The 16045-nt window shown below is 45.7% G+C and overlaps 1 protein-coding gene across 2 annotated transcripts in view; it reads right to left on the bottom strand.

Annotated features, from left to right (window-relative positions):
• The window catches only part of LOC148474195 (beta-1,4-galactosyltransferase 1-like), a 267470-nt gene that overhangs the window by 139068 nt on the left and 112357 nt on the right, over nt 1–16045 (bottom strand). For both annotated transcript variants that reach the window (XM_088458969.1, XM_088458968.1), the window contains exon 2: nt 9327–9392. In XM_088458969.1, the coding sequence (XP_088315095.1) occupies nt 9327–9381 (55 nt within the window). In that variant the 5' untranslated portion in view covers nt 9382–9392. The remainder of the gene's footprint in view (nt 1–9326; nt 9393–16045) is intronic.

Here is a 16045-nt window from a genome sequence, read left to right as displayed (position 1 = left end):
TTGTAGCTGCAAGCAGCAGTCATGATGACGATGCAAGGTCATCAATGTCATCTATGAAGGCCAATGTACCAGGGCTTAAGTCAGCCCAAAAAGTTAGGCTAAAAAAAATCTACTTTTACCCTGTTAAAGCAAATAAAATTTAAAGCTAAGTCAGTGTTAGAGAAACAAAAAATTGGCAATATGCCATTCACTACATAAAGTGGCAAGGAAAGGATAAGGCATTGGCCTGTAATTATGACTGAAGATTGTAATGATAATTTAAGCCCCTCTGCTTGTAGGAGAGGAAAAAAAAAATTAAATTGATTAGATGAGTAAGACACCGGAACCAACTGTGTGCTCGGAAAAATTACAATCCCCGAGGAGATTCAAAGTGTGTCCAAGTCTGAAGAGGTGATCCTCCTTCCACCATTTGTGTGCCTTCTGATGTAGAAATCGAGGATGCTTTTTTGGAATTGCACAAGGAGGATGAGGAGGATATTTATGTAGTTGGCGATAACAACAAGAATGATGAGGATGTTGATGATGATGATGAGGATATTGATGGCGAGGATGTTTGTGTAAAAACTGTAGATCAGGCAACAGTTGTTGCCCATGGTGGGAAAAATCCCATTGTTGCCATGCCTGGGCAAAGGACCAAAAATCCACTTCCATTGTGTGGAATTATTTCAACCCAAATCCAGACAACCTTTGCCAAGCCATTTGTAACCATTGCCAAGTAACAGTGAGTAGAGGTAAGGACCTTAACCATCTTGGAAACTCCTCCCTGTTACATCACATGCAGCGCATTCATCAAATTGGAAAGGGTATTTCAAATGCTAAAACTTTGGGTACAAAGAAATGAAAAACAGTCAGTCCAGTGTCACCTAGATGTTCCCTTCTATCTGGATCTAAGTGCCTGCAATCTCCACCACCAACACCTGCATCATCATCAACATCTTCATTCACAATTGGAAGTAGTCCTGCCTCCAGTTTCATAAGCATGACTGACTCCTCTCCTATCCATCATTCAACAGAAGGATCCTTGAGTTCTACACCTGTTGCTGCTTCTGGGGGTGGATCTTTATCCCAGAAAGGGACCAAGAAGACTACTACTAGTAGTTTAAAAAAACAATTGACTGTTAAACAGTCCTTTGATAGACGAAGTAAGTATAACAGCTGTCACCCAGTTTCACAGCAGATCACTGACGCCATGACGGCTGTGCTAGTATTAGATGGTGAAATAATAAAAAAATTAGGATGATAGTGTGTAGGAAGTGCAAAAGGAGGATGAGGGGGAAATTTGCATCCTTTCTGATGCTTATGTGGATGTTAATGATGAGGATGTGGTTTGTGTAAATCAGCCACCAGTGGCAGCAGTTCTTGCTCATGATAAAAAGAAAGCCAGAAAAGCCACATCTTGGGTGTGGAATTATTTTAATCTTAATTCTGACAACAGTTGTGAAGGCTGTTCCATTTGTAAAGCCAAAGTTAGCAGAGGAAGGGACATTGACCATCTAGGCATCTCCTCCCTGTTTTTTTCTCATTTGCAGAGAGTTCATGCAATTTGTTTAACATAATTATAATAATTTGTAAATTAACAAGCATTCCAGTATCAGCTAACAGCAGATTACCTTCAGTTAGTGGTGGGATTGCATGTTCTGGTGCAGTCCTTCAAAAAAATGTTTTGTGGGGGCTCAATTAAACCAAGGAGTTCAGCCACGAAAGTGTCAGTCCTAGTGGCTAAAGTACTTGGTTTGTTAAACTGTGCATGTCCTTTTTAATATCCCACATACAAGGGGGGGGGAGGGACAATTCCATCTTGCACCACTTTTCGTTACATTTTGCACAATTTGTGGCATTGCCGACTGACATTATTATAGTTTATTAAACTGCCATCCTGTCTGCCACTGCTGTGTGGCAATGTTTCATACTGTAGATGTCCTATATTTTTTTAATCTGCAGTGCATTTGTGCCACTGCTCTGTTGCTTACTTTAGCCAGCCATCCTGCTGCAGCCTTTGGCCTATACTGGTGAAAAATAGTGAAATCAATATTGTGAGCTGTGAGGTGGTTAAAAATGCATAGAAATTCCTGAAAATGATTGTTATTAAGGTTAGTAATACTGTAGGAACAAAAATAGGCCCAAAATATGGTTTTTGCTGATTATATTTTTTTGGGGAAAAAATACATATCCAAAACCACTACCCAAACCGAAAAAAAAACACCAAGGAAAAAGATCCAAAACCAGATCCAGATCCAAAACCAGGAGAGATCCAGATCCAAAACCAAAAAACGGGGGTCGGCGCACATCTCTACCAATTACCTCAGCCACCATGGGAATCATTTTATACAGGTACCGTTTATGGTCTTAAATTACACTGCACTACCATCAGCAGTTTCCCACTGATGTCACTTTGCCAGGGCCGGCGCTTCCATTAGGAAGCTTTAGGCAGCTGCCTAAGGGTGCCGGGACCTAAGGGGTGGCTTCTGATGCTGAAAAAAATGAAGGATGTCTGAAAGTGACATCCTTCCTTCAGACGATGCTACATAGTTGCCTACCCTCCGATTGGTATGGGGGCGGGGGCTATCGCAGGATAACAGCCAGCAGGGAGAGGAAGGGGGAGAAGAGTGTCCCAGTCAGAAGCAATACTCACATGCTTGTATGCATACAGTGACAGCTCCCCCCCCCAGGTGCCAGTGTGCACTAAGTCCAGTGCACCAGACAATGCAGAGCTCCGGCTCGCCTCTCAGACAGTCCGGCAGCCCTGCCCTCAGCCTCACATGCACCTCCGACTCCAAGCCTTCAACATAAAACCTGATAGAACTGGAGCCAGGCTGACCCCACCAGCTGCTGCACTGCTCTACCAGGAGGAGAGGTAGAGATATGACTGGGGCCAGACACAGGGCTGTGGTGTATGTGTGACAGGGAGGTGGCTGGGGTATAAATGTGTAAGAGGTAGGTGAATGGGGCAGGGCTATGGTATATATATATATATATATATATATATGTGAGAGTGAGGTGGCTGGGGTATATATGTGAGAGTGAGGTTGCTGGGGTATATATGTGAGACTGAGGTGGCTGGGGTATATATGTGAATGGGAGGTGGCTGGGGCAGGAGCATATATGTGTGAGAAGTAAGTGAAAGGGGCTGGGCTGGGGTTAATGTTTGTGAGAGGGAGTTGGCTAGGGGGTGGGACCCAGACATGATTGTGATCAAGGCCAAGCAGGTGGAGCCACAAGTCAGGCAGCAGCTGTATGGAGTGGTGAAACTGCTGGCCCGGTGCAGAGAGTATGGGCTGCCAGGGCCCTGCACGTGGAACTGGACCAGCTAGCGAGCAGCTCCGTGTGGGCAGCTTTGACTCAGATGTTACAGAGAACAGCTGTGTCCGGTCTCAGGATGAGTGCTGGCACTGCCTCCTGTGGGGATAGGCTGGAATTGTCCCCTGCGTGTATAGGCTGGCACTGACCTCTTTTTGCACAAACAGGGAAGATTTTAAAATTATTTTGTCTGAGGACACATTTTCGTTGAGTCAGTCAGTGTCACATAAATTAGAGACATTTTGTGACTGCCCATGCCGCGCCATTACCCACTTCCAGCGTCCCTACAGGTGGGGGGGTGTTGGGGCGGAGTATGCTGAAGTTTTGCTTAGGGTGCTGAGAAACCTTGCAACGGCCCTGCACTTTGCACTGCTATATGCATCATGGTGTAATCACAGGAGGAACCCTGACAGCAGATGCTGTACTAACTACTAGGGATGAGCAGGTTGGGATTTCTGAAATCCGAACCCCCCCGAGCCCACCCGTTCCGAGCTGGGAACTGAGTCATGCTCGGGTTTTCCTGCCTGACTCGGACCTGAAATGGAGGCAAAACGTCATCATCCTGCTGTCAGATCTCGCAGGTTTTGGATTCTATAAAAGGTCCCTGAGTTGGCGCATTTTACATTGCGGCTGTGGATAGTGAAGAGGGAGGTTGGGAGTTGTGGTGCTGTTGTCAATAGGGGCTGTATCCACTCCAAAGTCCAGAGGGGCTGGCTGGGCTGTGTTGTGCTGCTGTCATAGGGGCTGGCTGGGCTATGTTGTGCTGCTGTTGTCCACAGGGGCTGTGTCCACTCCAAAGTCCATAGGGGCTGGCTGTGCAGTGTCCCATGAAGGCTGTAGTCCTAAAAGTGTGCTGCAGTGTTGTCCAGGGAGTGCTCTGTCCACAGAACTGTGCTCACAAATCCCCATGGAGAGTCCAAGTGTGACGACGGTTGCAATGCCTGCCCTTCCCAACACTGGACGGGAAGAGGTGGCTCCTTCAACCATTTGCACGCCCTCTGCAAGTGCTGGAAGGAGCACCCAATTGCTGATATTCAAATTGAAGATGCCACTGTTGAAGAACAACAGGATGAGGATATTGGTGTAACTGGTACTGAGGATGAAGTTGACAAGGAGGATTCTGATGGTGATGTGGTTTGTTTAAATCAGGCACCGGGGGAGACAGTTGTTGTCCATGGGATTAAAAATCCCATCACGGTCATGCCTGGGCAGAAGACCAAACATTCCACCTCTTTGGTCTGGAAATATTTCTATCCAAATCCGGACAACAACTGTCTTGCCATATGTACCATATGTAAAGGTGAAATAAGTAGGGGTAGGGACATTAACCACCTAGGAACATCCTCCCTTATATGTCACCTACAGCGCATTCATAAAAAGTTACTGTCAAGTTCAGAAAATGTGGCTAAGACCGTAAGCAGTCCAGGGACACCTAAATCCCTTTGTCCTGTTGTATCCAAGAGCCTGCAAACCACACAGTCAACTCCCTCCTCGTCAATTTCCTCCTCAGTCAGGAACGGAAGTAGTCTTGCATGCCATGTCACTGGCATGACTGACTCCCCTATCCGGGATTCCTCGGGAGGATCCTGCATTGCTACGCCAACTGCTGCTGCTGCTGTTGCAGCTGGGAGTCATTCATCATCCCAGAGAGGAAGTAGGAACGCCACTACTTCTTTTACTAAGCAATTGACCCTCCAACAGTCCTTAGTGAGGAGGATGAAGTATGACAGCAGTTATCCTGAAGCAAAGCAGATAACTGAGGCCTTATACAGCAACAACAGCAGCATCACCAGTAACAGTATCTTAGAAATGCCAGCTCGTTCCAAGGCAGGCTACGCTGTGTATCATCGGTTTCAGTAAGAGGCACGCCACCGACAACCGCTTATAGAAACTGAGGGAAATCATCGCCAAATGGCTTACCCCACTTAGACTCTCCTGGGAATTTGTGATATCTGACAACACCACCAATATTGTGCGGGCATTACATTTGGAAAATTCCAGCATGTCCCATGTTTTGCTTACACAATAAATTTGGTGGTGCAGAATTCTCTGAAAAAATGACAGGGACGTGCAGGAGACACTTTGGGTGGCACAAAAAATTTCCGGCCACTTTCGCCATTCAGCGACTGCATGCCGAAGTTTGGAGCACCAGAAAACACTCTGAGGAGAGTCCAAGTGGGGTAAGCCATGTTTCTATGACATCTCTAAGTTTTTCTAAGAGGTTGTCAGCGGTATGCCTCTTATTGAATCTGGTGATGCACAGAGTTGCTTGCCTCTGAATGAGCTGGTGTTGTTGTTAGATACTGCTTCTGCTGCTGCTGAAGGAGATTCACCCACCCAGTGAGCCATCACAGTCATGTAATCTTTAGTTTGCCTACTACCGCTTGTCCACATATCTGTCGTTAAGTGGACAGTGGGTACAATAGCATTTTGTAGGCCAATAACTAGGTTCTGTTTAACGTCCTGGTACAGCCAAGGAATGGCTTTTCGGGTAAAATGAAACCGAGATGGAATTTGATACCGGGGACACAGCACCTCAATAAACTGTGTAAATCCCACTGCATTAATTGCGGATATTGGAAGCAGAACTAATACTAGCATAGCCGTCATGGTGTCAGTGATCCGCTGTGCGACAGGGTGAGAGCTGTCATAATTGCTTCCCCTTGCAAGAGATTCTTTAACAGTCAATTGTTTTTTGGTAAACTACTACCAGTAGTCTTCTTGGTCCACTTCTGGGATGAAGATCCACCCCCAGCAGCAGCAGCAGGCCTAGCACTCAAAGATCCAGTTTCTTCTGAGGTGTCCTGGAAAGTGGAGGAGTCACCATGACTTAGCATTAACATATTGGATGCTGGACTATCACTGATCGTTCCTGAGGATATTGAGGTTGAAGGTGCTGTCGGTGGAGATTGCAGGTGCTGGGATTTAGTAGACAGAAGGCATCTATCTAATGCTGGACTTCTTGTTGTTATATTTTTAGCAGTAGTTTCTGATGTTATCAAACACTTGTCATGAGCTCGCTGCAGATGACGTAATAGCATGGAGGTTCCTAGATGCTTAACGTTCTTACCTCTACTTACTGTGGTCCAACAAAGGCTACAAATGGCTTGACATGTGTTGTCAGGATTTGGGTAATAATAATTCCACACAAAAAATATGTGAATTTAATGGTTCTATGCCCAGGCATGGCAATGGCCTTCTTATATTGGCCAAGAGCTGCTTCCACTGGTGCCTGACTTATACAAACAAGATCCTCATCCTCAACATCCTCATCAGCTGCACATATATTCCTCTCATCCTCTTGCAATTCCGTGGTGGCATCCTCAATGTCTATGTCCCCAGGAATACTGCTCATCCCTACAAATACAGATGGAACAGAAACTGTGGAGGGTGGCTTCTCTAAAAGGTCAGGCTTACACATAGCAATACCACTCGTGAACCCACTTAGACTCTCCTTAGGGATTTCTGACATTTGTGTTTATGAAAACACAGTTTGATGTACTGCCTTATTGGTTGTACATTTTTTTTACACTTCTTCTATAGTCAGATTGAAAAGGTCTTTTATTGTCATGAGAGGCACAATATGCCTCACTGACAGTTGCAGAACCACCAGTCAGAAATAAAGGGAAATGCCTGAGCCTTTTCTTGCCACTACATGTGGTGAATGGTATATTGCCAATTTTCTGTTTTTCTGCACTAGTAATAGTCTTTAGAGGTTTTTTTTGTCTTTACTCCTGTGAAATCTAGATTTTTTTATTTCAGATACCCTAATTTTTTAAAGCCTCTACGCCCTTGAGCATCAGCTTTAGATGTTAGTAATGGACTTCCAGCATCTGCAGTGCTAGCATTTGCTTGTTGCTTCAGCTCTCCTCTAGGTTTGTTGTCGTGATCCATATTAACAAAATCACAAAATTTTACAAAAACTACTTAGTAATAGACTTATGTATTTATTTATAATATTTATTTATTACCACCACTCACTGTGAACTGGAGTCATGGAGCTTCTATAAACACAGTGGGCTAGTGCCCAGTAAAGTCACGGAACTTGTATACACACAGTGGGCTAATGCCCAGAAAAGGAGCTTGTACACACACAGTGGGCTTATGCCCAGACACAGAGCTTGTATACACACAGTGGGCTAATGCCCAGTCATGGAGCTTGTATACACACAGTGGGCATATGCCCAGTCACGGAGCTTGTATACACACAGTGGGCTTATGTCCAGTAAAGTCACAGAGGTTGTATACACAAAATGGGCTTATGCCCAGTTATGGAGCTTGTATACACACAGTGGGCTTCTGCCCAGTAAAGTGGGCTTATGCCCAGCCATGGAGCTTGTATACACACAGTGGGCTTCTGCCCAGTAATGGAGCTTTTATACACACAGTGGGCTTATGCCCAGTAAAGTCACGGAGCTTTACAAATGGCCAGTCATGGATCTCGTATGCACACAGTGGGCTTATGCCCAGTAAAGTCACTGAGTTATATGTCACTGTCACGGAGCTTGTATATAGCCCAGTCATGGAGCACACACAGTGGGCTTTTGCCCAGTAGAGAGAAGAAGTCACGGAGGTTATTATATCACAGAGGGCTAATGCCCTTGAAAGTCCAGCGGCAAGGAGTTTGAACTACTAACTCGTCCTGTCTCTCAGCGAAATGACTGCAAGTCCAGGGCGCCGCACCTTTTATATAGGCTGAAAATCACCTGAATCTTGCGAGAATCCGACATTGGCCGGGTGACGTTCGGCCTCGAGGTGGAATCTGAGTCAGGTGGGAACACCCGAACTTGTGTTCGGAGCGGTTCGGATTCCTCAGAATCCGAACTGCTCATCTCTATAATAAACATTGTGGGCAAAGTAACTTGCATATATCTAAATGACCTTGTGAATAGTGCATTGTGATTGATATGGTGTTTGCACTCTTTTACTGCACGGTCGACATATGGGAATCAGTGGGTGGTGATTGGTATGTGGTGGGTATTGTGGGGGGAAGAGATATATTAGAAAAAAAAGGAAAATAATTGAATCTCTCTAATTTTCAATGTATATGATATAAAGGGTCAAATCAATGGAGGACACTGTTAAGAGCAGAGGAAGACTATTGAGCTATTCACTACTGACATTTTAGTCAGAGCAGTGGAAGGTTAGGAGAGAGCAGCACATTAATAACCACCTCTACAGCAGCAGGTGGTCTCAATACTGACATCCAAATCCTGGCAAGGGACTTAAGATAGGTGTTGAAATACTGATGCCTATCTTAATCAAGACACCAGAATGTTGAAGGACAGCTGCACGAATGAGGAGAGTTCGGGAAACCCTTAGCATTAGCTGTGGTGGCGGAGGGTTGGGTTTAGAGAACATTGCGGGGTTAGGTTTTTTTGGGGGGGAGGTTAAGGTTAAGCACCACTAAGGGAGGGTTAGGCTAGTTAATTACCCAGTCGGAATCTTTTCCCTTTGGGCTGCCTGCGTCGGGATATGAGCTGGTGGCTATTTGGCTACCTGGACTTCATACCCATTCCATTAATGTGGCAGGACAGACAGTGACCCTCTCTGTCAATCCTGCCATGGTGCCCAGGGCACATGCCCTGCTCGACACCCCCTAGATATGCTACTGATGACAAAGTGTCTTAGCATAATCAAATTAACATCACTTTCCCCAAAGTGTGTTTACTATGCTGGGGTCTCCTGTCTCTCTGCCATAGTAGGAGGAGCCTAGAAGTGGAACGGCCCTGATCCATCCAGAGGAATACTTCCAAGCAGGTTCCAGAAGAACAGCTGGTACGATCCACTCACTAACATCCCACCAAATTGTGGGTGTTACATTTCCCCTTTTGATCATTTCAGTTTTTGCTCTTGGGAGCATCTCTATACTTTGCGTAAAATTTCTAGCTTAATAGATTTGGTGGATTTATAACATTCTAACATGCACATCTGAATTTATCAATGAAAAATACAATACAATTGCTAATGTGCAGCCTTTTCTCCTCCTTTCCAGTTGTCGAACCAGATAAACATTATTTCAAGCTTACCTAAATCAGAAGGTAATGCAGGACATTCTGGCAATTGCGAACGTTTAAAGTCCATGTCAATTATGTCTGTAGTAAAAACAAAACAAAATATAGTTTAGAATCATTAACTTGCCAAGCAATCTAGATGAGATAGAGCAGAGACTCGCTCTTTGGAATATTTTACTACTGTAATTATACTTTAGAAAACTTAGCCTAAATTGTATCTGTAGAAACAGCATTTATACTATTCAAGAAATAAGCTGATGATTACTTATTTTTAATCAAACTGGTCTCTAATGCTAACCAGGGTTATGACTTATATGCATGGAACTGAATTGATAAGCATTTATGGTAATTTCAGATGAATAAAACTTGCATACATCAGAATATCACTCTGAACGATCATCAGACAGTGGGCCTGATTCAGGACCTCATTCAGAGGCAGTCGTTAGATGCAAGTGGTCGCTCTGAATGAGGGCGGCTGCTTGCATCTTGTAGTGCTGCCTCTTGGTTGATCGCTAAGCTGTGGTTTACCACCCACAGCTCTAGCGACTGACCAGGGTGATGGTCGTGATGGTCAAGACCATCGCGACCATCGGGGCTTGTGACGAGACCCTAAGGTTGGGTCTCGGCACTCGCAAGCCCCAGGGAGCTTCCTGCTCTTATCGCTGATGTCAGTGGGACCGCCCCCAAATGGCAAGCGTTCCATCGGGAATGCCTCCGTTTGGCCAACCATGCCCCCTGCCCGCCTCCCAAATGGGGCGATCTGTCATTCACCATCGACAGCTCGCCCCCTTTGGTGCGAGACCCCTAGCGACGGAGCGCCCATCACTAGCCGGGTCTTGCGCATGTGCATGTCAGAGCCGGCTCCGACGTGCGCATGCCCAGTGTGGAAACATCGACCCGGTTGCGAGCGCTCAGCGCTTGTGACCGGGTCTGAATGACCCCCTCAGACTTGGGAATAGAGAGAGATATCTCTCTCAACTGATCATCTTGGTGAAACCATGCTGCACTGCAGATTTAAAATGTGCAGAGAGATTTAGATTTGGGAGGGAGGTGTCCAAACTGACATCTAAATTGCAGTGTAATAATAAAGCTGTGCAGTATTTGTGAGCTACATACAAAAGCAGCCAGTATTTACCCTACATGTAAAAAAAAATTTATTTACACCCCTTGCATTGCAACATGGTTTGCCCAGGTACACAGTTAAGTGCTACATCTCTCTCTATTCCCAACTCTGAATCAGGCCCAGAGTGTGGAAGCAAATAATAATCATTTGTTTACTCCCACATGCTAAAAATAGGCAAAAAACTGTCAACACAACTAGTTAGAAAAATCAAACATGTTTGATTTTTATCATAAAATGTGACTGTCATTTTAGTGTAGGGAAAAAGTTGGACACTTTTCCCCTAACTGAACTATTTTACATTAGGTGGACACTCTGGAGAAAGGCTCCTGCTGCTGCAGAAAGGGAAAGAAGGTGCAGCCCTCCCAGGCTGGGCATTGGACTAGCAGCCATACCTCACGCACCCGGGGCACCCCTACACCATAGATGAAGCAGTAGAAGAGCCCCTCACTCACTGTGGATGTTGCGCCATCCTCCGCTGCTTGCAGGACATTGGGGCAGCCCAGGGCTCACTCATGCCCCCTCTCACTGCACCAAAACCCCCAAGGCAGATCTCATCCCAAGCCCAGAGATGGAGTTTCTCCAGGTGTTTATGGGATAGGGCATGGCACTGACCCACCCTCCTGGGGATCCTGATAGTGGGCCTGATTCAGAGATGGATGGATTTGCAGAGCTGCACAAAAGTGCCTGTGCAAATCTGTCCAACTGAGATGCAAATGCAGAAGGAGGTGTCAGAAACTGCACTTGCGATCCTAGCACTGTGACCGACATCACAGGAAGGGATCACCATCAAAACCATCTTGCCCAATGGTCATGATGGTCGCTCCTTTGGTCAGGGTGCAGTTAAAGCTTCCTGAAGCCTGACCGTTTGCTAGTCAGATAAGAGTCCAGGAATCTGCATCCGCTAATGCAGACCCTGGTCTTGTCCCTAATAGAAAACAGGGACAACATTCCCCAGTTTCTGGGAATGGTGATCAATCATGCCCCCTGCCCCCCAAATGCCGCGGCTTGGGGAGGAACTGCGAGTGTAAGCAAAGGACCCATTCTGCACATGCACATCGGAGATGTACATTCACCATCGGATGAATGTACATCTCTGAATCAGGCCCAGTGGCTGCTGTTATCTGAGTAGTGACTCACCTGCTGCAGGCTGAGCAGAGAACACAGGATCAGCCCCCCAGACACTCACCCTGGCAGAGCATATGGCTGGAGGGAGGAGATGATACAGCAACTGCAGTTCCCCATCTGGGGCCCCCTCCTCTCTCCCCAGCTGCAGACTGACATGGCTGGCCGGCCAATGCAGCATCAGTAGACTCTGGGCACTAGAGTGTGCCCAGAGTCTACTGTGCATTTCCTCACTGCACATGCACAAAACACCGGAAAAAGTGGTCATGGCGGCCATTTTCTGGCATTTTGAGCAGTGCTGAGACCCCTGACGTGGGACCTCTGAGAGATAAGTTTTAGATAATATGCATGCAGGGTGTTCAGTGCACCACACACCATGCGCCCATTATAGATTTGCCTCTGATACAGCAGCAGCACCCCCCACTGCCTGTAATCCCTGCTGTGCCAGGCTCACCCACTGCACCATACATTAAGGATGAGTATAATAAAAAAACAGTACAGTCAGTGGGTGTCCTATGTAGTGTATCTCTCCCAATCTAGGTGAAAGAGAAAGCACTTAGGGGACTATTTACTAAGCTGTGTTAGGAGATAAAGTGAACGGTGATAAGGTACTAGTCAATCAGCTCCTAACTGCCATTTTTCAAACACAGCCTGTGACATGGCAGTTAGGAGCTGATTGACTGGTACCTTATAACCATTCACTTTATCTCCTAACACAGCTTCATAAATAGACCCTTGAAGAACTTGGAGAGTTATGTCTTATGGAATAAACTTTGAAAAATGCTAAAGAATGTTTTCACTGATCATAGATTTCACTTGCAGGGGAGCAGCAAGGGTGGTCTCGGTGGAGCATGAGCTCCGTGCGACAAAATGGACAGAGGGCACCCTCCAAGGTTCCGGATTTCATGGGTGCTACTCAGTGTGACAGCTGCCTGTTAGTTTTATCTTGGTTTGTTTGCTCTATATCCTAAGTAAGTTATGGATCTGAGTTCCATTTCTACTTTTCATGCTCCCTCAAGATGCCCAGATTGCCTCCTATCTCTCCCTCCTATGTGATCATCTTCTGTCATCTCCCCTTTTTACACTTACATTTAAAGCTATTTGAAATCATGTGCGGCTCTCACCCCCCCTCTCCTTTGTGACCTCCCATTTCCTGTCAGATTTATTACTGTACATTCACTTCTCACCCCTATAAATCCCTTCACTTTCTACCCTTTTTTTGGCTCTTTGCCCCTGCGCACTCCTTTCTTATTGGCTTCTGTCACCTACCCTCTCTAATCTGCACTTTCCTCTCCCCTCTTCTCTTTGATCCCCTCCCTCCTTCTCTCCCAGAGCTGCCATCAGAAATTGTGGGACCCGGTGCTGACAAAATAGACAGGGCCCCCCCACCCCTTTAGGTAAATGTGGGAGGAGTTGTGGATAATGTATATGAATACCCTTAAATTGCTAGATTTAAATAATCGCTGTCCAGACAATAATTGTGGTTCAAACACGCAAAAAGTTCTTATTGCAATAAAAGAAAGTTACATGCTTTCATCTAGCACAATTAGCGCAAAGACAATTAAATACAGAATATACGATACAGCCCAATACATACGCGTGTGCACTGGTCCCAGCATACAGTCATCAGTCCAGAAGCCTGTGGTCATCCAAGAAGAATGGCTGTATACTAGAACCAGTATGCAAGCTATATACCCTCCCAGAACAAAGAAACTAGTTAACAGGTTTCCATTGGATCTTGCTCCTGGACATTCAGGTATGATGCAGGTCATTGGACAGTTCATATAGCATCACTAGGGGTATGTCCCAGTTCCTCAGATGTTGCTTTGTGTGGTTTTCCCACTGAAGAACTGGTTTAAACTAGTAAAAAATACTTCATACAGCTTCACATTCTAACCACTAATTTCATATAGTTCATATCTTGAGAACGCATGATGTGATTTCCTTGTGGATCGAACTGGAAATCAGTGATTTAGAATGGTACCAATCATGATGTGTCTACTAGCTTATGTACCTTAAATATTGTATACATTACAATTCACAACATAAGTATTCGCTAATAAAACCTCTAATATTAACCTTTTAATGTGGAGGAACCTTTTTATAAGTTTTGGTATGTGTAAGTGTGAGAATATTGCATAAAGTCGCTAATATGCGTGGTGCGTTTATGTGTAGAGTGCTTTGATAAACAGCGCAATTGTGTGCTGTGCGTCTTATATATTTTTATGTTTTATTTAATGTGCATATGGGGTATGGTAGGACTTTCAACAATTATGCGGTAGCAAATGCAGACGCACGACGCTAATAATCGCATATAGCATTGCACACAATGTTTTCATGCTGACGACGCAAGATGGCGTGATCAGGGGCAACACAAGATGGCATCACCCGATATTGACTTAAGATCTGGTCTCAGCCAATCAACTGGCTTTGACATGTGGGTGGAGCTACCATGGAGGTTGGGCATCAGTTAGTGACCAGTTTAAAAATTCACAAATTTTAGGCTGTTAGGGTGGGTGTTATTATAACATGTCACTCTATCATATAATATAGCAAACTATTTAAATATATAGGCGAAAACTGCTGTAATATGACACATACAGAAAACCAGAATCTATAATAAATATATAGCAAAAGCCACTTCGACTCTACATACATACATAAATAAGAGAAAACCTGGATTAACATATAAAATATATTGAAATAGCCAGGGCTTGACCTATTAGGGCACAGGGATGGCTAGACATGGTGGGGGGAGGCACAGGGCAGGGAAGGCTAGGCCTTAATTGGGGGAATAGGGCAGGGAAGGCTAGACTAGTAGGGGATACAGGACTGAGGGCCTGATTCAGAGCCGGACGCAATTAGCTCTCGCTCGTTCAGAAAAAGGGGGTGGCTATTCAAATGAACCGTTCGCTCTTTGCGGTCTGTTCACGCCTCTATGTCTGAACGAGCGAGCAAAAATTGCAGTAGAAATTTTGTAAAATACGCCCCCTTGCCGCTCGCACCATATGTCATGTCCGCTATTTATTTGATTAATCGAATACATCGAACAGCGTATGAACTGCTCGCTATTCTTGTGGTTGGTTTTTCCTAAGACTATATTGCGAGCAGTTCTGACTATAAAACAACCAGGTGACGTGGTCGATGACGCTGCTGTATTAATTATGCACACCCTTAAAACGCCCGTTTTGACCTTTAAGCACGCCTGCGTTCTGATCTCCACTCCCCGTTTTCAAGCACCTTCCCTGTTACCACCCACATACACCTCATCCTGTCACTCAAAATAGCAGGCATTCGCTATTTAGTGAACTAACGATTTTCGGCCGCACTGACGGGTTCGCGCATGCGTATTACAAACCATTCGCTTGCACAGATGTGCGAACATCGCTCAGAACGAACAAGTGGCCGCTTACGAGCGGCTCTGAATCAGGCCCTGAGTCAGGAACTATTCCATAATCCATGCACCTGGATCAGGGGTGGATCTAGATGTTTGTTATAGGGGGGCGGTATATATATATATATATATATATATATATATAACTACAGTAACATTTACACCAGGCAGATTATATGCAAACTGCACACCTGCCCTATCCAGCCTGTCCCAAGGTCGGTGCTCCGTGCAGAACTCACTGTGGTAACCCGATCACACCTATCCTCTGCTGATCCTGCCAGGCAGGGGGTGGGTTCGTGCTCGGTGATGCCAGAGCTGAGCAGCTGCTGAAAACCCCATCTTTAGCCACTGCTGTATCACCTGTCCAGCCAGAGCTACACTGCTCCAGCATCAGTACATTAGTGGCTGAGACAGCTGCAGCATTTGGAATAGGGCGCTGGCCACCAGCCAATCACAGCATGTGGACCAGCAGCCATCAAGTGTACCCACCCCTGATTGGCTGCTGTTCTGTGAGCTCCAATTGGCTAGCGCCCAGCCCCATATTCATAATGCAGCTGCCGCCGTGATGGCGGCCCTGTTCTCTCCTCATTCATTCATTGTGCATCAATGGACTTAAAAGTGACACATCTGAGGTAAAGTTCTAAACTTCAATTATAAGGTATTAGATTAAACAAAGTCACTGCTTTGCTATTTAAAGTAATGAGGTGTTCCCAGGCATGACCACCAAGCGTTATTTGAAAGGTCTTTTAAAAAATATTAGGAGACCCTAAAAAGTAATAAAGGCCCTCATTCAGAGCCGTACGCTCTGAGCAGAGCGCACGCTCTGAATGAGGGCCGGGCTCCATTTTCATGGAGCGTCCTCCTGGACGCTCGTATAGCTGTGGGTCACCACCCACAGGCTATACGAGCGTGCATTTTGATGGCCGCGATGGTTGTGACCATCGCGACCATCGAAATTGCGAGCCGGAGCCTGCGGTTGAGGTTTTCAACCGCAAGCTCCGGAGTGATTTTGGCTCTATCAGAGCCAAAATCACTCCCACTGACATCACTAGTGATGTCAGTGGGCCGGCTTCTGACGGGAGGCGTTCCCGTGGG

This window comes from Taudactylus pleione, unplaced genomic scaffold (assembly GCF_031769625.1).
Source record: "Taudactylus pleione unplaced genomic scaffold, aTauple2 ptg000882l, whole genome shotgun sequence".
NCBI lineage: Eukaryota > Metazoa > Chordata > Amphibia > Anura > Myobatrachidae > Taudactylus > Taudactylus pleione.
The sequence above is the reverse complement of the archived record's forward strand: the minus strand, read 5'-3'. Positions and strand labels throughout refer to the sequence as shown.